Source organism: Astyanax mexicanus, chromosome 1, assembly GCF_023375975.1.
Source record: "Astyanax mexicanus isolate ESR-SI-001 chromosome 1, AstMex3_surface, whole genome shotgun sequence".
Lineage (NCBI taxonomy): Eukaryota > Metazoa > Chordata > Actinopteri > Characiformes > Acestrorhamphidae > Astyanax > Astyanax mexicanus.
This window is the reverse complement of record NC_064408.1, coordinates 108,983,146-109,005,978: the sequence shown is the minus strand read 5'-3', so window position 1 is coordinate 109,005,978 and position 22,833 is coordinate 108,983,146. Positions and strand designations below refer to the sequence as shown.

The window sequence follows — 22,833 nt, the reverse complement described above, 5'->3', positions numbered from 1 at the left end:
ATAACATAAGTTAATAAAATAATGCGTATTTTGCAGTCTTAGACTTTTTTTCTTCAATGGAATTTCTTAACAAGTATTAAATAAGATGTAATTAGCATAATCCAAACTCTTTACACACTTCCCATTTTTTTCCTATTGTTGTTTGTTCACCAGGCTCCTGTGAAGACCATAGATGAGGCAGTGGGATGGAAAGGTCAGGAAGTTGCTCGGAACAGCGACCAGAAGATCATCACTACCACAGCTGACCTGTCATCTACATTCAGCCCGCCTCCTCCACCCATCCCTCCCCGCAGCTCCACCCACTCTCCGCCCCCTCCCAGACTAACCTCTCATTTTACAGAATATTTCAGCATGCAGGGAGGAGCAGGGATGGGCTCTAAAGCATAGGGCTTTGGAAAATGTGGGGAAAACACAGAGTGAGAACATCCAGGTCTGGTTTAAATGTTGCGTCTAGACTTTATTTGTGAAAAGATGCCCACAGAACAACATGTTCAGTTTCCTGCAGTGAACATTTGCAGCAGGATAGGCAGTGTAGGAGCTGTGATGGGTGGAGAAGTGTTTAAGATTATCATAAATATAATAATAAGCAATAAATATTCAGCCAGATGAAGACATTTTGGATGTAGAGAGCACAGTTATATTAAGAGTGGGAGATGAATAGTATACAGAGTTTAAGATACAAAGATTTTATGTGAGGACAGAGACGTGTAAATAATGAACATTTAGAGTGTACTAGCAGTTTTTTAAAAACACGTATTCTTTATTTTCCATGTGGTGCTGTTTCCATTTGAACTTTTATGCCATTATTTTTTTTTTACCAGAGCAGTGTATCATCTCCCTCCCAACACAATGCCAATATTTTGGCAGATAAACCTTAGTTTTAAGTAGTGTTGTACATAGTATCAATGGTATCAAGTGGATTTTCTATAAGAATTTTTTGGTTCGTAGATCAGTTTTATGATAGAGCCAAGAGAGCTGAGTGTATCTGCTTCCACCTGTTTCCCCCAATAATAATAATAATAATAATAATAACCGCACCCCATTACAAAACATCTATCATCTATCACCAACCTAAAATAATAAAATAACTGATTGCACAGGTGTTTCCAAGTTAAGTTTAAGGGTCTCCTAACTTTAACTATATTTTTAGTTCAGCATCTCAGTTTGGTCAACAAGATATTAGGAAATAACATATTTTTTAAGATTTTAGTCCCCATAAATTTGCTTACTGTTTATTCCCATCTGCAATAATAAAATGTCCTATTCAAACCACTAACACGGACATTCTAGAGCTGTAAATATACAGCTCTGGAAAAAAATCAAGAAACCACATCAGTCTCTGAATCAGTTTGTCTGATTTTGCTATTTATAGGTATAAGTTTGAGTAAAATGAACATTATTGTTTTATTCTAGAAACTACAGAAAACATTTCTCCCAAATTCCAAATAAAAATATTGTGATTTAGATCCAGAAAATGAGAAATGACTGAAATAACAAAAGATGCAGAGCTTTCAGACCTCAAATAATGCAAAGAAAACAAGTTCATATTCATACAGTTTTAAGAATTCAGAAATCAATATTTGGTGGAATAACCCTGTTTTTAATCACAGTTTTCATGCATGTTGGCATGTTCTCCTCCACCACCTTTTTCTTGATTTATTCCAGTGTTTTTTAATTTGATAAAATCAAAGAAACTCATCTTTTTTAAGTGGTCTCTTATTTTTTACCAGAGCTGTACATACAGTGATGAGTATTGCACACAGTATCTGTTAATAAGAAAGGGTGAAAAGGTAAATTTACTCTTTTTAGTAGTGTAATTTCACAGCTCTATACCGGCCCTATGGTCTAAATGCTGCTCTTTTAATGTGAGGGGATTAAGTTCAGATCACAGCCAGATCCTTTTAATCTGGGGATGCCATTTTTCTAATCTAGTCCTAATCTACAGATAATAAAGCACTTTTTATAGGAGTAATACATTAATAATGCTGTGAAACTGTTTACAGTTGGAAATAAAGTGAGTAGATTGAGTTTCACAGCCTAACCATTTTGCACAAGCTTTAAGCAATTTAAGCTGCAGCTCATCTACTAGTGTTTTTGAGTTGAGCTCAACCTAATATTTATTGTTGCCCAAACTCATTAAAGATGCTGAACTAAAAATTTGAGTTAGAAAAATAAAGTTAACTCAATAAATGCTCTGTAATCTCTGTTAATTAATCATTTTAAGTTTTAAAGTTAACTTTAAATGTCTTTTTTACAGTGTAGTCGCCATCACCATCTGCCTTCTTAGTTTTTATACACATTTTTGTCCTAATAGTTACTCTAAAACCTGAACTGATATCTTCCTCTGCTCTTTGGAATACTTAAGTGCAAGTTGCCTTTTTAGCTGAGGTTCAGCTCTTCTTGCTCAAATCTTTACATTGACCATTAATGAAAATAAGATTTTTTTTTCAAAGCAACTTACAGAATCATGAAGGCAGTATATTAGATTGCTTAATATAAGGGCAATTTTAATGCTCATTTCCTTCTGCGTGGGTGATAGATGATGTATTTATTGCACGTCGGAGCGAGATCAACACGAGATTACCTTTAACTTAGACCACAACACATTTCTGCTGTTTCACAGCAGGTTTGATAAACAGTATAGACTTATGTATCCTGTCTATATAGTTCAAACAGTCCATGTTTATGATTTTATTCACATTGAATGCGCTTAGGGAAACCATATGCTGATGTTTAAATGTGCAATGACGAGCTGTGGACACTTAGGCAGTGTTTGTGAACCATGCATGTTTTGTGCGCTGTCTTCACATCTTATCCAGTGTAAACAGTTGTGCATAGTTTTCAGAGCTAGCAGTTTTATGTTCACGCAGCACGTGTTATATAGTTTGAAAAGGGAAAAAATCTAGCATATCTCATAGTTTTCTGATGCTGAATGCACCACTGTAGTTCCTAAATCTCTTCACAGTGCAACAGAAGTCTCTGCTCGTGTCTCATCATCACTCAAGTGTGTTATCTACACTTTTATTATTTATGTTCATGTGGTATAGAATTCACAATTGAGTAATTGTGATTTTATTAGTTTTGCACTTGATTTTTGTTTGATTTTTAGGAAGGAAATTTAGTCAAATAAGAATCTAGAATCTAGGTTAGATGCAGCACACCCATTTGCATACACTCTTAGGATACGTTCACATTACAAGCCACATTGCTCAAATCCGATTTTTTGCTCAGATCAGATCTGCTCAGATCTTGACGGTTCACATTCACAAACGTAAGTGACCTGTATCTGTGTGTAATGTGAACAAATCTGTCCCTGAAACATCCTCACATGTGCAGATTGATACGTGTATGAACGCCGCCTTCTTCACCACCAACAAAAAACGTCATACTTGAGAGACGACTCGTAGCTTAATAAAGATGTGTTAGCAGCTCATATGTGGAGCATCTTTTGCTGAAGTCTGAAGTTCATGCTCAGGTCGAGGAGGTGAAAAAAGACCAGGCGGTTTGCTTTTGCTGTTTTTGCAGCTATAGCTGCACAGCTGCACCAAGAGATTTGTGAGTACAAGAGAGAAGCACGTAGCTCATGCGTAAAAGCAAAAAGACACATGAATTCTGATTTGACCGTTCACATTCATGTCGCGTGTCCATGAATCGGATATGTATGAAAGTGTTTCAAATTTGATTTGAAAAAAATCGGATTTGGCACGTTCACACAGCCATGAAAAAATCAGATCTGAGCCAAATTGAACAAAAAAAAAATCCCATTTGAGTCACTTCAGGCTGGTAATGTGAACGTAGCCTTAGTCACACCTCTCCATTATGTATAGATACATTTTATTTCTTCTTAAAATCAAAAGTGGTATCACTGAAATAACTTTTTGTAGCACCTATTATTTTGAAGTCACTGCATTAACAAAGCCTTGTATCTCCAAAATAGTAACTTGGTAACTGCAACTTAAATTCAAACTATGACCAAGTAAATAGGTTTTATGCCACAGAATTCTGGAGAATGAACTATTATGTTATAAATTTGACATAAATGTTCACACAATATTTTGGTAAATAGAGACATCAATCAGCCATAATATTAAAAACAGTTATATATGTTCAAAAACAGAGATTACAACTCTTGCTTCATGCAGTTTAATCAAGTTTAATCAAAATTACACACTACCAGTATGCATTGCAATACGCAAGTCTGGTAAATATGCAGCCTATATTTGTACCGTAATAGGACAATATTTACAGATTTTCAGTTTGTGGAAATCTGAAATCTAGTAAAGATCATTTGCCTAATACCTAATATGTGGATTCATCATGACACGATAAACCAACTTTAATCACTTCACCAGACAGGGATTTTAATATTGTGGCTTACTGGTGAGAGAACTACTACTGAAAAGAAGACAAGGAACCCTGGAATGCTTCATCACCTAATGCTATACAGTGGGCTACTTGCATTTTTATTGAATTCAGAATGTAAACTGTTCTGTATTTTTCATAAGCATATCCCTGAGATACACCTGTACTGTACATGGTATGTACATTATAAGCAGTTTTATCAGCAGAAGTATTATTTAATAGGCTGTTTGTCTTTATCAATTAATCACACTTGAATTACAGTATTATATACCAGAGATTCAGCAGATGTCAGGGGTTGATTTGCGGTGCTGATGCTTGATGAGTTAAGATAAGATAGTCTGAGGAATTTTGAGCATGCAGAGATATTTATATTAGTTAGATTAAATAAAAAGAGGATATTTACTGTTGAAGTAAATACCAATTCTCCCTAGTAAAAAAGCAAATTCCCTGAATATTATAAATCTGAAAAAAAGCCTGTTCACTAAAGGCAATCTTCAGCAGCCCCTCAGAATTTACCACAGCAGTATAAACACTGAATAGATGCTCTAAATGTGGCATTACTTTATCTTCATTAAGCTACGAATAGTTTTCTAAAGCACACGCGCCAGAATAAGTCATTCAGAGAGCAAAGGAAAAAGGAGAAACATTTTAGGATCCATAAAGAAGCTTTTAATACTCTCGTTACTTAAGGAGACATCGTTTAAAAGTTCTGTATGGAACTAAATGTGCCTCTGGTGGTGAATTTAGAGCAATTTACACACAATCATGTTACATAATAAGAATGTAAAGGTAGCATCTTGCCTATAGACTCTTATTGGTACACGGTGATGTGCTTACTCAGACAGAGAATCACAATCTTGTGTCACAGGGAAGGCAGTGTAGTTTCCCACTACATCACACCATCACTATGGCTTCAATTTGTTTAGTTTTTCTGGCACTTACAAATAGAGTCTTAAGCAAAGGTTTTAAAGGTAAATAAGTTCATATCCTCTAAAGAGAAAACATACATTCACATTCGAGTAATCCAGAAGACTAACTTGTGGCCACTATGATCTGAAAATTGGTTTGGTTTGAATCCCAGTCATGCTGCTTGCCATCAGCAGTCAGAGTCCGAGAGAGCACAATTGGCCATGCTCTCTCTGAGTGGATAGATGGTGCTCTCTACTCTCCAGCGTGGTGCAGGCCACAGAGTAGGCTTGCTTCACAGATCTGAAGATTGGTTTGAATCCCAGTTATGCTGCTTACCATCAGCAGCCGGAGTCAGAGAGAGCACAATTGTCCATGCTTTCTCATTTCCATACGGTGCTGGCCACAGAGTGCACTGGCTACTCAGTGATGATGTGGTGGATGGCTTCACATATCTTCCCCCTTCTAAAGTTGGGCATTACTTGCAATAGAGAGGGAATACTAATAACAGGGTGGAGCAATTGGCCTTGGAAAAAATGGGGCAAAAAGTAGCTCAAATTATAAAATTAATTAAATAATGTATGTTTTAATGCATTTTTTGTAGATAAATTCAGAAAATAAATTTTGCTGTAAAATGTGCAGTGAAATGCCACAGTTAAGTTTCCTGTAAAGGACTGTAGCACCTTGTTATAATAATTTCTGGATATATTAATTTTATTTGTCATTGGGGATTAATTACACTGTTGTAGTTCATAATGCGTAATACTTTATTACATTATTGGTCATTTCGAGCCACATTTCCAGGTTGATCTTTTGATCAATTTTAAAAGTTTTTGAGATTTTTAGGTTTGATATATTTAGATATGTAAATGTTTTAGATTTTGGTTTTGTTTAATATCTAATATGTATTAAGATTTTATAGCATTATCATTGTCCAATCAAGTATTTGTAATACCATTTATTACATGATTAGTCATTTATTATATTTCGAGGTTGAGCGATTTTAATACCTTATTACATTATTAGGTTTTAGTTAGTTAAGCGCAGTTTATTTGCAGTTTCATTTATAGGATTATTTAATTATTGGGAAATTATTACAACATAAAGTGCTACAGGGATTTATACACATTGTTTTATTAACTAAACAGTAAAATATGTTAATTTGTATAGGGATACCAAAACCTTTGAATGAGACTCTATCTAGTATTTATTATTTGATTTTTTTTAGGAGTTTAATTTAAATGTTTATTTTATTGCTGAGCATTTGTGAGAAATCAAGAAGCTCTCATGAATAAAATCAGTTTGTACGTGAAATATAAAGATCCTCATGTTTACAGTAACTTCAAAATAATCCCATAAATCACTGCGCCTTTAAAACATCATGTAGCTTTAAATCCGGATGTCAGGATTCATCTCAGACTGGAGGCTTAGCTACTGATAGACGTGACACTTCAAACGCCGAGGCAGAGACGGAGATTAGAGACAAGAACGTCTGAATGTATGACTGAAGACAGCACAGCCCACCTGGGAGCACAGCAGAAAGAGCCAGTAAAGAGCACATTTGTTGCACTGTTCAGAACAAATGCATTTTAATAGTGTTAAACAAATAAATGACATAAATCTGTTGTACATACTCTTTTTGCCAAAATAAATTAGTCTGGTTTAATAACACGGCTCACTGAATTATTTTCCACAGGAACGACTGCTGGCTTTTACTTCTTGTAAATTTTATACTTCTCACAAACGTGTAATGATTATCATATTCTACATGCTTTTTCTGTCAAAATGACAATGAAATAATGCATGAAAATCAAAGACTTTTCTTTCATGAACAAAATTATGAAATAATATTTGTTCTTCAAAAAACGTTGCAGGTGGTAAAATTTAGAAACCATACAGGTAATAACTGCCACACATAAAATCTACAGAATTGTATATAACTATTTTTTATATGCATACAGTTTCTTGCTCTGTTTTTTGGGGGGTAAATTGAATATTGAGTTTTATAACATGACTAAAATGTGTCAATCTATCATTTAAACACACTACATGATATTTAACAAACTTTAACTAAATTTTAGTTACACAAATGTTTAAGTGTCTGAAATGCAAGAAAATGTTTGGCATCCTGTGTGACCAGTACTCAGTTACGCCTTACTCAGTTGGCATATATGAAAACTGCTTTGTAATGCTTTTTGGAAGAGATTTTTCACATTTTCATCCTTTTTTTTTTTTTTTTCATTTAAAAGGCTTTGAATTCTGTGAGATCCATGTGCATAATAGCCTCTGCCAAAGAAACTGGTTTTAAAATTTGTTTTTACTGTTTAAACTAGTGACTAATTGAACAATCAAGATCCACACATAAGAGCTTTCTTAGTTTATTAATTTAGAAGAACATGATTTTTTTTTTTTTACACAAACACAGCTGAATAATAAGGTAAATAACAAAAGTATTTTATGACTTGCTTTCAGTTGCGCTCAGTTGGGCCTGTTCTTCTCTGTAGCCTTTTAAAAGTTGGTTTACAAGGTTGAGTTCATTGTCTTGTTTAACAGGAAACAGAGGTGGGAAAGGGTTGCCTTTGTACTCAATGACAGCCATAGCAGCGCGGTCCAGGTTCTCTCTGTTAGGCAGACGTGCCATTCGTGTATATCCACTGGGCTGGTTTTCAAATCTTGGCGCGAGAACTTTAAACAGCTTTGGAATCAAATCTTTCTCCTGCAAGAAAGAAAAGAGTATTTTATGCTCTTTAAGCAGCATTATTATGCTTTTCCTTATACAAGATACATCTATTTTTGTTTAAAGGAATATAAGTGAAACCGGATATGAAGTGCTACTTACCGTAAGCCAAAAATCTGCCATTTTCATCGACTTTTCGTTAGTGTCTCCTTTTTTGGCATAGTCAATTAACTGGCAAAAGAAAGGAGAAAATATTAAAAACATTCACTTAAATGTATTTTTTTTGCATTTCTGTAAACCTAATGTAAAAATTCTCAGCATAAGCGCATCAGAGGTGTCAAGTAACAAAGTACAAATACTTTGTTACCTTACTTAAGTAGAATGTTTGGTTAGCTGTACTTTACTAGAGTAATTATTTTTTCAGACTTTTTACTTCTACTCCTTACATTTTAAAAATAGCTTTGTTACTCCCATTTCATTTTAACAGGGATAAATCTCTCCATCCAGATAGAGTACATTTGATTGTGGTTGGATGTAAAGAAGTATAAACATAAATCATTTCGACACCCTATTGGTTTATACTGTGATCCATTTCACCTGCACACGTCACGTCAGGCGTATGAAGATGATCTGTGGCAGAGACTCAAGAGAACTTGAGACAAATGTCCAACTAAGCTTCTGTAATATATTTACATTTTACTAAAATACATGTATTTTTAATGGGCATATACGCAGCTGAAACAAGGAGTCTAGTGGATCCCAAATTGGTCAACATTAACATTTTAATATAACTTACTGATTTATAATTTAGTCATTATTAGTCATTACTGATTTTATAAAAATGTATTTGGGGAGGGGGGAGGGGTAGTGCACTGGCCTAAACTTTTGGATTTAATGGATTTTTTCCCCTTACAGTAATTTTACTTTTATACTTTAAGCAGTTTTGAAACCAGGAGTAAAAAGCTTGAGTTGATACTTCAACTTCTACAGAAGTATTTTTAAAACCTACAATCTATACTTCTACCTGAGTAATTAATGTGATTTCTTTTGATACCTAGCTTGTGTAAAAAAAATGTGCAAAACGAATCAAATAAAAAAAATTTAAGCTTCAGATGAGTCAATGTCTCAAGATTCTTATTGAGGATAATGTTTAAACCAGAGACTCTTATTCATAATGTTCATACCACCCAAAATGCTGCAGGTGCTGCAGAGAAGAGTACACCTCTAGATGGCACTGTGAATCACTCTTCATTACTAAACAGTTTACACAGCCTGTCTTCTCTCTGTAGAGACACACTGCCAAAATAATCTTTGTTGACTCTATGTACAGATCAGGTTTACTTTTGTCAGGTTTCCTTCCCGTCTTCGAGTAGAAGTGTGTTATATTGTATCGTACGCAATATTACTGCCAACATTTCTAAATATTGTAAATAACGAAACTATATCCTGAAACATCGTGCCATTATCAGGGTACTACTTTTGGCTTTTTTTAGCAAAAGAACAAATCACACTGTTCTCATTTCCCATCATATTTCTACTAGAGACAGATTATATCTGTCCAGTATCATTTATTTTACTTTAATCCTGGATATATGGAGATATTTGGAGTACTTCAGTAGCATGACATTCTGGATCATTGACTTCTGTTACAAATCTGATAAAATTTGTTTTTTTATTATCTCATTTAGGGGTGTGCCATATTATATTGTATGCAATAATAAAATTTAATTTTCATTTTGTTGCAGTAGTTTTTTTTATTATTCAGTGTTTTGTTTTATTGCCAAGAGTAGCATTATTGCAAAAATACCATGAAATATCAAGATATTACTTTAGGGCCATATCGCCCACCCCTATTCCAGAGAACACAGTTCCACTGCTCTACAGCTTAATACTGGGACAACTGGCAACACTTCTCTACAGGGACTACACAAGCTCTGTGTCAGCAATGGGTGCAACTTAAAAGCAGCTAAATTAATTAATTAGAAAAAGTGTCCACAGATATTTGAACATATAGTGTAGATACACTTTCAATGTTACATACATACGGTTTGTCAAATGTTCATGGTGAGTTGACCATTAGAAATCGTTTATATCAGTCTCTGCAGTTTATTTATGAAAAGGAGTGGTTTTATATTTGAGAAATTGGTGTTCTGTCGAGTTGTGCTACCCATCGATATGTGCTTTTTAACATCACTGTGCATAGGCTGACCTACGCTTTTTTAAAAATATATTTTTTATATATAATAAATCTGTTTTTTGTTGTACTGAACAACCTGGACTTGCTCTCACTGCAAAAAAATAAATAAATGGAAATTAACAATAATAAATACAATAATTAATATTTTAAAAGAATGTAAAAGCAGTTTGTTATGACCTCTAACTGCCATAACTTTCATGTCACCATTATACAGTGATTTATGCTATATTAATATACTCGCTACCGCTACATCTACTGGGAACATGCTCTAATATGGTGCTTTTTTGTATTTTTACAGTTAAACATACACTTGTGCATAGGCATGTCTTTTCTCTAGGGCAGCACGGATTGACAAGGTGTTCTGTCAGGGTGTGCTACCCTAGTGTACATTTAACAGTAAAAATACAAAAGAAGCACCATATTAGAAAATGCTCCCGGCAGAAGAAGTCTTGGTAGGATATTTGGATAGGCTAACTTACTGTAGCAGGTAAAGTTATGGTCCTATACAGCTCTGGTAAAAAAAATAATAAGAGAGTTTCTTTAATTTTACCAAATTGAAAACCTCTGGAATATAATCAAGAGGAAGATGGATGATCACAAGCCATCAAAGCAAGCTGAACTGCTTGACTTTTTGCACCAGGAGTGTAAAGCATAAAGTTATCCAAAAGCAGTGTGTAAGACTGGTGGAGGAGAACATGCCAAGCTGCATGAAAACCCATTAAAAACAAGGGTTAATCCATCAAATAGGGCTGCCACGATTAGTCGACTAGTCACGATTATGTCGACTATTAAAATAGTCGACGACTAATTTAATAGTCGATTAGTCTGTTTTTTTTTTTTCTTTGTTTTTCTCTCCAAACTGCTGCGACTGCCTTTCTGTCCTGGACGCACATGCGCAGTAGTGGAAACCGGGGTAGGTAGTGGACGACATCTCAGGACATTATACAGACAGGCTCTGGTTTCATGGCTACCCCGCTACAGAACTCAAAAGTGTGGGATCACCAAGAAAATAAAAGTGAAACGCGTGCAATGCAATATCTGCAATGAAGAACTTGCCTTCCTCGGCAGCACAACCGCGATGCACGAGCACCTGAAAAGGAGGCATGTTGTGGCTGATTAAATGACGAAGAAACGCTATTGCTATTTAGCTGCTAAAATTAGCGTAAACAGAGCGTTAACTTAGTACTTAACTTACTCATCTTGATAGCTTTAAAACAGAGGTCACTAATAGGCGGACCGCGATCCGGATCCGGACCCAGACGTTGTCACAAATTCCGTCCCAAACCGATAAACTACAGAGAAGGATTTCATTCTGACAGTGGCTTCTGTTTTCAGTGCTTTTCGGTGCAGTAAACTCACAGATCAGTCATGTGTGGTGTAAAATCACCAAACGCTCTCCTCTGCCAATCAGATCTGTGCAGACCGCTGCCCTGGCTAGTGAATTGGGACGCGGACGGGGAAAAACGCCTTTATAAAGAGATAGGGAGCCCAAGAACTGGCAGAAAAACAAGATCGGGCAGAAACTAAAGACACACTGAGTGCGACAGAGAGACGGTAATGTACACAATATCTGGACAGAGAGGCATTTTTTATTAATATACTTTTTTTTCATAATAGTTCAAACAACCTCACAGTTGAGATGTTTCATAAATGCCAGTGCCTTATCCTTATTTTACACAGTTGTTTACACTTTATGCTAAACAGTAAAATAATTGTCTGTTACAACAAGCTGCATATTTCATTAAAGGTTTAATGAACTATGATTTTAATTGTTTTTAATTTTAGTTAGCATATAGCTGAAATCTAATGATGGTTGTATAATAGCAGCTGCATTCTATTGTGATAAACTGTGTTTTATATTCAATTAACGTATGATCCGATTAGTCGACTAATCATAAAAAATAATCGGTGATTAGTCGACTATAAAAATAATCGTTTGTGGCAGCCCTACCATCAAATAATAATTTCTGATCCCTTAAAACTTTATGAATATGAACTTGTTTTCTTTGCATTTTTTGAAGCCTGAAAGCACTGCGTCATTTTTTGTTATGCCATTTACAATTGTGTAACATTTAATCATGTGGTTTAATGCACCCAATGACAACGGAATTATCATAAAAACACATGAAAACGTAATAAAATAAAAGTAAATGTGCATGCGCAGTGCACATTTAAGAAGCACATATTAATGGGTAGCATAACTCGACATAACACCGGTCAATTTAGACTCTCCAGGCTTTTATTTATCAGAGTGTTACATTAATGCTGAATGTTAGGTCTCAGGTTCAGACCAGTCCTCACCTTCTCAGCGTAGAACTGGACCTCGTCGGCTCGGACCCGGGTGGTCTCTATCCGCTCGTGCCGGACCAGGCCGGTGAGGATGTTCCTCAGCATGTTGATTCTGGACTCGGGTCCGAGACCCATCCTGCGGGCGACCCGTCCATGAGAGATCAGCGCTCTGAGAGTGAGCCGCATCCTGATTCACAGCCGATTAACTCCCTCTATAGCCCCCTCACAGAGAAACTACCGCCCGGGCCCAGATACACAGACCTCTATAATAAGGTACAGACCAGCACTGACCCAGAAATCAGCTCTAAACTGCAGATTTACACTAAAAACCGCGGGTTTAACTCAAGCACTGCATCCTCCACATGTGTCCTACAGAGCACTGCGGGCAACCTCCGACACTGTACAAAACTTCCGCCGACAGGCCGCCATTTATTTCAAAATAAAAGTCTCTGACAGACATTGCACCCTATTCTCTCTTTAGTGTTATCAAAATTAGAATATCGTTAAAAAAGTTATTTTATTTCAGTAATACAGTTCAAAATGTAAAACCCATATATTATATATATGTATTACACACAGAGTGATCTATTTTAAGCGTTTATTTATTTTTATTGTTGATGATTATGGCTTACAGCCATTTAAAACCCAAAAATCAGTATCTCAGAAAATTAGAATATAATATAAGTCCAATTGGTATTTTTGGCAGTGTGCTGCTGGAAAAGTCCTGCTGGAAAATTAAATCTGCATCTCCATAAAAGTAATAAACCAAACAGTATTTAGTAAAATAAATTTATCTATGCTCCACCCACAAATGTGTTTTGTTATGGTAGAAAAATATCCAGCACAATCTCAGTCTGACTGTCACACGTTTAAAGCAAATTACTTAGTATTACTTAGTATATTGTTTATAAGATATGTATTATCAGCATATTTCTCTTAAAGTCATTAATGTCATTTGAACATTAGTGTTTTATTAGTTCTTTTATAACAGTATTATATATACCAGTCAAGAACAGTCAAAAAAAGTAACATAACTAGCAAGAACTGACTCACTGATTGCTGTTCTTGCCCCTCCTGAACTCTCTGTCCTCTTTAACATTTTTTATGGCCTTGTGATCTCTGGTTGCATTGTGATTTGTCTCTCTATATCTCTATTAAAAGAAATATTTTGTATGCACTGATAAAACGCACTAGTATTAGCAGATTTAAAACACTGCCTTTCAAATACTGTCCCATACAGTGACTTTTATTTGTGATAAAATGGTTTTAAATAAATTAGCTACACTCTTTGTAATGGAACTTGGTCAGTGTTTTGTCTTTGTCTTGATAAAAGCCATGTGTTTGTAATAAACAACACTCCTTTTACATTTGATTACAACCAATCTTTGACTTTTACAATACATTTGAGGCACCATTCTTTCACCAAATTTAAACATTTGCATAGAACCATATACTGCATATCATACATTTGAACAGAATGAATACTGAAGATGTATTGTCCTAAATATAGAAAATATTAAGTAAGTTAATTCAGCAAATGTCGACGTGCTCAAACTTGTGTTTTAATAATGTTGAAATACGGCTTAATGTTTGACTAAAAAGATTCCAAGAAAAATTGGCATTAAGCTTAATTGACGTTTTGTCCTGGGTTCTTTTGACAAGCTGCCCTTTGGTCCAGAAATTCCTACACCTGGTGTTTTTCTCACCTACTAAGCATGACATGAATAATTTGCTTTTCTTTTTATACTTTTTTCTTATGGAGTTGGAAAAAAAATGTAATTAGACAGAAAACTGTGAAGCTGAATTCATACATTAATCATATATTAAGTTAACTGATTTATCATATTCAGATATATTAATTCCTATCATATTTTTTTAGAAAGATGTCTTACATGAGCCACAATTAACATCACAGCAAAACAAAGTAACAACTTTCCACAAAAAACTTGCAAGTTTTCTAGCAAGAATGATAACAACAAAAAAAAAACGTACCAGTCACTAAAAGTGATTTGTATCTTATTCTCAATTATTTTTTACTTTTTCCATGTTTGCTGTTGTGGTTCAGTCCTTTCATTAAATAATTGTTAATTAGTTGACTTTCTTTAGAATGGGGCATAATGTGTTGCTCTTGGAGATTTTTAGGCCTGGTTGTGGATAGTGAAATCGAAAAAAAGTGTGATTAATCACAGTTAATTTATTCACACGGTTCCACAAAGGACTAGATTGGTTTGGGTTGGGTTGGGTTGGCTCAGGTTATATTTATTTGATATTAAAGTTTGTTTGATAATCTGAAAAATGTAAGACAAAAATGCAAAAAAGGGGGCAAATACTTTTTTGTACTGTACTGTACATAGTATTTTTTTAATAGTTTCTACATTTAAACATTTTAATAATGTTTGTATACTGAGTTGTGTATATATTATTTATTGTTATGTTATAGGCTATATATTCTTATTTACTTTCATTCATCTGTGAACTTTGATAAATGTGATATGGTAATAAACCTGATCTTGTATTATTGTATGCTGAAATTTAGTTATAATCTAAGTATACTAACTAAACTGATCTTTTTGGGTAAAGAAAATGTGCTGGTTTGACCATCCAATAAAAAAGTGTGTGAAAATAACAGTTGTATCGTTATCATTTTTAGTAGGAGGTTATCTGATTTTTTTTGGCAAATGGTGTAACACGAGCGTGTGGCCTGATATATATAAAAGGGTGGATTTGGAAGGAAGGAATTGTGAACAGCATCATACAGCCAACATGAGGTCACTTGTCTTCCTTGTGCTCCTTGGAGCTGCTTGTGAGTATGGCATCTACCTGCTAAGAACTGCATCCAGGAGACATTGCTCCTGTTTTCTGGTGTATAGTTGGGGCAGTGGAGGCTCAGTAGTAGGTTAAGGGCTGGATACTGATGACAGGTCCTTAAGCAAGTCGCATGGTAAACCTATGCAGAATACTGTGATATCTCAAAATTGCTAAATCTGCTTTTTTGTGCAGTTGCTTTTGAGGATGACAAGATTGTCGGGGGTTATGAGTGCACACCCTACTCCCAGCCCTGGCAGGTGTCTCTGAATGTTGGCTACCACTTCTGTGGTGGCTCTCTGGTGAACGAGAACTGGGTTGTGTCTGCTGCCCACTGCTACCAGTCGTGAGTAAAGCAGTAATTATGAATGTTTTGATGGAATTACAATTTTTTTTCCTCAAAGAGATTGCTCAAATTTTCTTTGCCCTAACTTCAATCTAACACCACTTTCTGTTCCTTCTAGTCGCATTGAAGTTCGTCTGGGCGAGCACAACATCCAGGTTAACGAGGGCACTGAGCAGTTCGTCGACTCTTCTCGCGTCATCAGAAACCCCAACTACAACTCCTGGACCCTTGACAGTGACATCATGCTGGTCAAGCTGAGCCAGCCTGCTAACTTGAACTCATACGTGAAGCCCGTGTCCCTGCCCAAGAGCTGTGCTGCTGCTGGCACCATGTGCCTCGTCTCCGGCTGGGGAAACACCATGAGCTCCAGTGAGTACTGTATAAGAAAGGGGTGAAAGGTGAACTAATCGTACATGTTTGTGCCAAGCGTTTTTTAGCCATTTCTGCATTAACTCTCTTATACTACTATATTTCCATGTAGCTGCTGATCGTAACAAGCTGCAGTGTCTGGATATCCCCATCATCTCCACCACCGACTGTGAGAACTCCTACCCTGGCATGATCACCAACACCATGTTCTGCGCTGGATACCTGGAGGGAGGCAAGGACTCTTGCCAGGTAACTGAACACTTACCATACAGGGACAGGGGTTAAGAATGTTAATATGTGAATATAAGTTATGATTATTGTTTGTTTTTATAGCTTTGCAATAAAAAAGTATTCCTATTGGTTTCTCTCTCAGGGTGACTCCGGTGGCCCCGTGGTGTGCAATGGTGAGCTGCAGGGTGTTGTGTCCTGGGGTTACGGCTGTGCTGAGAAGAACCACCCTGGTGTCTACGCCAAGGTAAAACTAAACCCTAGAGTCTCAAAAAACAGTTCTATAAAAAAATTCATAAAGAATTTAAAGTATTTTCTATAAACTACTTGTTCTTTCTCCAGGTCTGCATGTTCTCCACCTGGCTTGCTGACACAATGGCCAGCAACTAAAACTGACCAAGAACCTTCACAAGTCAACACCATCAAATGAAGCTCAACACATCAACTGATATGCATTAAAAGAATAAATAAATATTCTTGAATAAAATCATTTGATTCAGAATTATTTCAAACAGTTACTGCACTATACTGAAACAAATGCCACTTTTTTACATATGCCAACATTTAAGCAATAATACACAAGAGGGAGTGCTATAACGTGGCACTGCTGCCAGCCAATATCACAATATCTGTTTGGTTATAACAACTCTGCTAGAGTTAAAATAGTTCCATTGCTGCTCTGTTTGTAGCTGTGCTGTTTGGCTTGTAAGCGCTGCAACATTGCTAGGTTACCTGTATGTAGTGGAGTAATACATGGAGAGCTTCGCTGACAGTGCATTACCGGCTGATAACGGCACTCATATAACGCCTCTCAGCCAATCACATTGCAGGGTCAGAACTAACTGTGGTATAATATTCATTATCATTCATTATTGTTACATTATTTATAAGTTGTATCTTATGAATACATTTTCTAACTTCATATTACTTTATATTTACAAAGTAATTCAAACGTAAATATTTATTTTATTTGCTGCAAATGGATAAACACATATTTCAATTAAAATAATACACAATGGTCTGGGCACCCCTAATCAGAACGTCTGTTACTGTGAACAGTTTAGTGAGTAGAAGTACAGTAAATTATCTCCAAAAATCATAACATCACAATTGAACCGTTTTAAGCAAAATTAGTGTACCAGTATTATTATTTGTTGTTACTTTTGTAAAATTGTAGCGTGAAAAAGGAAATGAGCACCATACAAATTGGCACCTCTGGAAACTTTAGCATTCAGAATCAAGGTATGAGGCGCTAATTAGCTTTTTAGGGTTATGTCTTTTTCACAGTCATCCTTAGAAAAGTCTTTTCAGGCTTTTCAAAGCTTTACTGTGACTCTCTAAGCAGAAGCATGTAATAAAAGTGATAAAAGAGATAGTAAAGTGTTTCCGGGTAGTTGCTTCTACAGTTTGTACACTTTTAGTTTGCTGAATACTTCTACTGATGCATCTATTCGATCTGTATATTTGACTACTTTAGAGATTAAACATGATTTTGAGTTCTGTGAATACACATTATTATTATGTTTAAAAAATTTGGGGTTATATATATTTCCTCCTGGATCAAGGCAGGTTAACTGAAGCAACATGATATTGCAAAATTATCCTTATTAAATGAATTACTTAATTGTAAACTTTTCTACGAATGGTCTTCTCTATCATTTAAAAATTCAAATAGCTAATTAACCAACAGATATAGCTAGGTAATATTTCTCGCTAAATAGATTGCTAGATAACTAGTTATATATGCTAGCTAGCTAGCAAACAGTAGTAAGTTAGTTTTAGCTTAATGTAGGTGAGCTGTAAAGACACTTTTTTCGCTGAAAGCTTTTTAAATACATATGTCTGAAGGAAGCTAGTTGTTCAGCAGCAACAGTGTTTTTTTTTTTCAGACCTAAACTAGACTAATATCTGTGTGTTACTGGCAAACTAGCCAGCTAGCTACCAAAACTTGTCTCTCAGCTAACAAAGCATTTATTTTAATGAGAAATATCCAGCTGTTTTAATATGAAATTGCAAATGTTTTTATGAAGTAGCTTGGAAAAATATTTTACCTTTAGTCTTTTGGGTCAAATGCTTAGTATATTAGCTAGCAAGCTAGTCACTGTGTTATTCTGTTAATCAGTTATTTTTACAGTCACCAAGTTGTTCCTAATGTAGGTATCAGTAAAAAGTTATATATTAAGTTACTTTTATTAAGAAGTGTTTGAGGGGGTGTGAGATTGAGAAAAACATGCAAACTTTCAATAATTAAAAAATATATATTATATAAAAAATAGTTATAAAACATTATTATAAAATTATTATAAAAATAATGTAAGTAAGTTTCCCTCCTTAAATACTTTTAACACAGTATAACATAAAGTGACTAATCTAAACCCACTCTCCACATCCACACAACTTTAGCTGGGAAAAACACATTTAATGCTGCCTTCCACACCGAAACTTGTACTTACAACTTTGGAGCTTGTAAGTACAACATGACTCATATTTAAGTGGTTTAGGTCAGAAACAACACAATATATTTTCTAGTAGAGAAAAAAATATATTCACTATTTCTGCAAACAAAGAATGGGTAAAGTATGAACGTTAGATAATAAATATTATTATTCAGTAGATGTATTAACAGCATGTGCGCATCCGATTTTTCACAGTAGTGTAAAGTGATCCATTCAAATAGGCTGGAGTTGCTGTCAAATCAGTATTTTAGTTATAATCTTCTGACTTGTAAATTCTGGGCTTATTGGACAACTTGAGTTTCCTACTTGGACAATAAGCATGTGGTTGCATTTATGTTCACTAATTTCATGAATATGATAGTTCAAACATGACTTAAAAGTAGCATTAGCCCAGCAACTCAGAAAGGATCTTCAGTACCAAAAGTTGACCTACTGCATATATTTATTCAAGTCTTTAACAGTGGACTGCTAAATGTAGCTAATATAAAATGGCCAAATCAATAATCAAAATAATAGTAAAAAAAAAGTAAAAAAAAAAGTGTTAAGTAAGAAAAAAAAAACATAAAATAAAAATACAAAACAAACAATGTCCCCCAAGTAAATCCTAAGGTACAAAGTCCAAGGCATAGTGCACTTTGTCCTAGTTAGTGTGGTTTTCCACACAGTTTCCAATGCCACACGTAGGACCCACGTGCCCCCACGTGGACACCACCTGCCTCTGTTATGGTCTCAGTGAACCTCTACAAATTAATGTAATTAATCGTTTTAAAACAATATGAAATGGCAGGAGAATATCTCAATATTAGGGTTCCAATAAATTATAATTTTCAAAGTGCAGACTGGAGCTGCTAATGCACACCTCCAGACATGCATTCACACTTTACTACATACACATACCATGTAACATGCTCCAAAATGGATCTCCAATACTTAAACCATTACGGGGCCAGTTTTATTAAACCCTCAGAACCTGCAGTGCTGTACTGGGGCTGTGTGTCTCAGATCCACATTGTTGCAAACTGTTGCATGGGTACAATTTACTGATAGAAAGAAGAATACATTAACTTCAGTTAATATATAATTTTTTTGTTTTGCTTAATTAGTTATTTATTGGGTTTCTATAAACTTTATACAACATACTGTATATATACAACAATGTGGTAGTAAACAATTCAGAAAAAAATATAAACAATCAAAAAGTGTTTTGCATTATTTCTGAAAGCAAAGATCACACCATTTGTGAAAAAAAACTAAAGATGAAAGGATGGCAGCAAGAAAATGACACATCTAAAACACATCAAAATCCACAAAAGACACAGGAAAAAGTTTGATGCCGATAAAAAAATGTTTTGTAGGAAAACCATATTAGCCTTGTTTTAAAAATAAATGTAAATGTATATACATTATAAATTATACATTATAATTATACTGCTATGCTGAAAATCAGTCATAACAACCAGTAAACAAACTGTATATATGTGTCTGATTTTATAAACCATTAAAACTAGGTTAAAGTTCCTGTTAAATCAGTTGTTCATTGAAATGCCCCTGACTGCCTTGTCTCCACTTGGAAATACAATTTTGAGGTTTGAGTGTTCATGTCCATTCATTTTAATGAATATGGTAGTTCCAGCATGACTTGAAAGCTGCAGTAGTTCAGCAAATATATTATTCAAATATAAAAAAGGACTGTTCAATAAGAATAAAAACTAATTCAGCAACAAGTACCAACTGCTGCTATGACTTGCAAATAAAGTCCAGCAGCGTGTGTGAAAGTAACAGTTGCATTGTTATCATCTTGTGAAAAGAAAATCTGAAAATAGACTTTTTTTTGGCCCAATGGTGTTACACGAGAGTGTGGCGTGCTGTGGCTTGTGTATAAAAGGGAGGTACTGTGAACGTTTCATTCAACAGCATCATACAGCCAACATGAGGTCACTTGTCTTGCTTGTGCTCCTTGGAGCTGCATGTAAGTGTGCCATCATTTTACCAACTTGTCTACAACTTTGTAAAGTCACCAATATACATTTTCTCAAATCCGTGTCTCAAAATGTGCTTGTTTTTTTTTTTTTGTGCAGTTGCTTTTGAGGATGACAAGATTGTCGGGGGTTATGAGTGCACACCCTACTCCCAGCCCTGGCAGGTGTCTCTGAATGTTGGCTACCACTTCTGTGGTGGCTCTCTGGTGAACGAGAACTGGGTTGTGTCTGCTGCCCACTGCTACAAATCGTACGTCATATAAGTAACTGTCATTTTGGTCAATTCCTGTTTATGGTTAAATCTAACGCTGCTTCTTTGCTTCCTTCTAGTCGCATTGAAGTTCGTCTGGGCGAGCACAACATCCAGGTTAACGAGGGCACTGAGCAGTTCGTCGACTCTTCTCGCGTCATCAGAAACCCCAACTACAACTCCTGGACCCTTGACAGTGACATCATGCTGGTCAAGCTGAGCCAGCCTGCTAACTTGAACTCATATGTGAAGCCTGTGTCCCTGCCCAAGAGCTGTGCTGCTGCTGGAACCATGTGCCTCGTCTCCGGCTGGGGAAACACCATGAGCTCCAGTGAGTACTATATAAGAAAGAGTGGTCCATCAGGCTAAGCATTGCCACTATTATCAGGAGATCGCCAGTTCGAATCCTGTTCATGTAGCTTGCCATCAGCTGCCGGAGCCCTGAGAGAGCACAATTGGCCTTGCTCTCTCTGGGTGGGTTGATGGCCAAAGGGTGATGTCGAACAGTGCAAGGCATCTGTGAGCTGATGTATCAGAACTCGCAGTCGCTGCGCTTTCCTCCAAGTGCGCTGTGATGCTAAAAGTTTAAAAGTTCGAAAAGAGGAGGTGGCTGACTTTACACATATCAGAGGAGGCATGTGCTAGTCTTGACCCTCCTGGTGTTGGGGCATCACTAGTGATAGGGGGAGTCCTAATGAGTGGGTTGGGCAATTGGCCGTGTAAACTGGGGAGAGAATGGGATTTTTTTTCCCCAGTAGTTTCTGCCTCTAAACATCTTTCTTTGCTCTTTTATTATTATATTTCCATGTAGCTGCTGACAGCAACAAGCTGCAGTGTCTGGAGATCCCCATCATCTCCACCACCGACTGTGAGAACTCCTACCCTGGCATGATCACCAACACCATGTTCTGCGCTGGATACCTGGAGGGAGGCAAGGACTCTTGCCAGGTAGCTGAACACATGTCATACAGGGACAGGGGTTAAGAATGTTAATATGTGAATAAAAGTAATGATTATAGTGTGATTTTTACCGCACTGCAATAAGAAGGTATTTGTTTTCTCTCTCAGGGTGATTCCGGTGGCCCCGTGGTGTGCAATGGTGAGCTGCAGGGTGTTGTGTCCTGGGGTTACGGCTGTGCTGAGAAGAACCACCCTGGTGTCTACGCCAAGGTAAAACCAAAACTTCTGATCTACAGCAAAAACAAATGATGATAAATTAAATATTTCTTATTCTCTTAACCACCAACTAAACTCTTAAATTAAAATGAAACACAACTTTCAAACTGGTTTCATAAAAATAATCATAAAGAATTTAAATCATTTTCTTTAAACTACTTGTTCTTTCTCCAGGTCTGCATGTTCTCCACCTGGCTTGCTGACACAATGGCCAGCAACTAAAAATGACCAAGAACCTTCACAAGTCAACACCATCAAATGAAGCTCAACACAAGATAATAAAAATAAATAAATAAATAAATATTCTTGAAAGAAAAAAGTCTATGATTTTACTCTTCATTCTGCAAATGTATTTCAAACATTTTAAATGTTATGGTTAAGTTTTATTTTTTAATGTTGAGTAAATATTGACTTACTCAAATCAGATAAAGTGGTTTTAATCTAAACTTTCTGTGTCATCCCCTTACTATGATTACCAGACTACGCCACCCCTTGGTTTAACCATCGGGCAAAGGGGAGCTCAGAGAAAGTAATTGATAAAAACACAATTAAAAAAAAATACAGAAAACTTTATTTGTGTTCTGAGGATTGCCATAAAACATGGAAACCCTGTCACTGAAACACAGTTAAGGTTTAAGATAAGATGTTCTTTTTTTAAAGACTTTTAAAGACATAAGTATAAATGTTGGGATATTCAGTCACACACATGTGTAACGTATGAGGAGAGGGATGGATGTAAGTGCAGAATATATTTATTAAATAAACAAACTAAGAAACTAAAACAAACATGATA

The 22,833-nt window shown here is 35.8% G+C and overlaps 4 protein-coding genes across 4 annotated transcripts in view; 3 read left to right on the top strand and 1 right to left on the bottom strand.

Annotated features, from left to right (window-relative positions):
• tmem145 (transmembrane protein 145) overlaps positions 1–6,937 on the top strand; it is a 71,227-nt gene extending 64,290 nt beyond the window's left edge. The window contains exon 15 of the mRNA XM_022679776.2: positions 154–6,937. Within this exon, the coding sequence (XP_022535497.2) occupies positions 154–387 (234 nt within the window). The 3' untranslated portion in view covers positions 388–6,937. The remainder of the gene's footprint in view (positions 1–153) is intronic.
• Positions 6,938–7,687: 750 nt separating this feature from the next.
• Positions 7,688–12,845, bottom strand: mrpl17 (mitochondrial ribosomal protein L17). Its single transcript, XM_007232433.4, has 3 exons — positions 12,444–12,845; positions 8,108–8,176; positions 7,688–7,984 (listed from the first exon to the last, which is right to left on the bottom strand). The coding sequence occupies exons 1-3, from the start codon at positions 12,615–12,617 to the stop codon at positions 7,724–7,726; spliced, it is 504 nt and encodes a 167-aa protein (XP_007232495.1). The 5' UTR covers positions 12,618–12,845; the 3' UTR covers positions 7,688–7,723.
• Positions 12,846–15,136: 2,291 nt separating this feature from the next.
• LOC111194782 (trypsin-2) lies at positions 15,137–16,666 on the top strand. Its single transcript, XM_022679782.2, has 6 exons — positions 15,137–15,234; positions 15,432–15,582; positions 15,701–15,951; positions 16,064–16,200; positions 16,325–16,426; positions 16,522–16,666. The coding sequence occupies exons 1-6, from the start codon at positions 15,195–15,197 to the stop codon at positions 16,567–16,569; spliced, it is 729 nt and encodes a 242-aa protein (XP_022535503.1). The 5' UTR covers positions 15,137–15,194; the 3' UTR covers positions 16,570–16,666.
• A 3,837-nt stretch (positions 16,667–20,503) lies between these two features.
• Positions 20,504–22,359, top strand: LOC107196909 (trypsin-2-like). Its single transcript, XM_022679787.2, has 6 exons — positions 20,504–20,604; positions 20,714–20,864; positions 20,945–21,195; positions 21,676–21,812; positions 21,933–22,034; positions 22,215–22,359. Exons 1-6 carry the CDS (start codon positions 20,565–20,567, stop codon positions 22,260–22,262), a joined length of 729 nt encoding a protein of 242 aa, XP_022535508.1. The 5' UTR covers positions 20,504–20,564; the 3' UTR covers positions 22,263–22,359.
• The last annotated feature ends 474 nt before the right edge of the window (positions 22,360–22,833 follow it).

Excerpts from the sequence above, each read along its gene's own strand:
- LOC111194782 (XM_022679782.2), top strand. The coding sequence starts at position 15,195 with ATGAGGTCACTTGTCTTCCTTGTGCTCCTTGGAGCTGCTT. Across the intron at positions 15,583-15,700 it reads GCTGCCCACTGCTACCAGTC|TCGCATTGAAGTTCGTCTGG; the intron begins GTGAGTAAAGCA and ends TGTTCCTTCTAG. Across the intron at positions 16,201-16,324 it reads GAGGCAAGGACTCTTGCCAG|GGTGACTCCGGTGGCCCCGT; the intron begins GTAACTGAACAC and ends TTTCTCTCTCAG.
- LOC107196909 (XM_022679787.2), top strand. The coding sequence starts at position 20,565 with ATGAGGTCACTTGTCTTGCTTGTGCTCCTTGGAGCTGCAT. Across the intron at positions 20,605-20,713 it reads TGTGCTCCTTGGAGCTGCAT|TTGCTTTTGAGGATGACAAG; the intron begins GTAAGTGTGCCA and ends TTTTTTGTGCAG. Across the intron at positions 21,196-21,675 it reads GGGAAACACCATGAGCTCCA|CTGCTGACAGCAACAAGCTG; the intron begins GTGAGTACTATA and ends ATTTCCATGTAG.
- mrpl17 (XM_007232433.4), bottom strand. The coding sequence starts at position 12,617 with ATGCGGCTCACTCTCAGAGCGCTGATCTCTCATGGACGGGTCGCCCGC. Across the intron at positions 8,177-12,443 it reads TCCAGTTCTACGCTGAGAAG|TTAATTGACTATGCCAAAAA; the intron begins GTGAGGACTGGT and ends TTCTTTTGCCAG. Across the intron at positions 7,985-8,107 it reads TGGCAGATTTTTGGCTTACG|GAGAAAGATTTGATTCCAAA; the intron begins GTAAGTAGCACT and ends TCTTTCTTGCAG.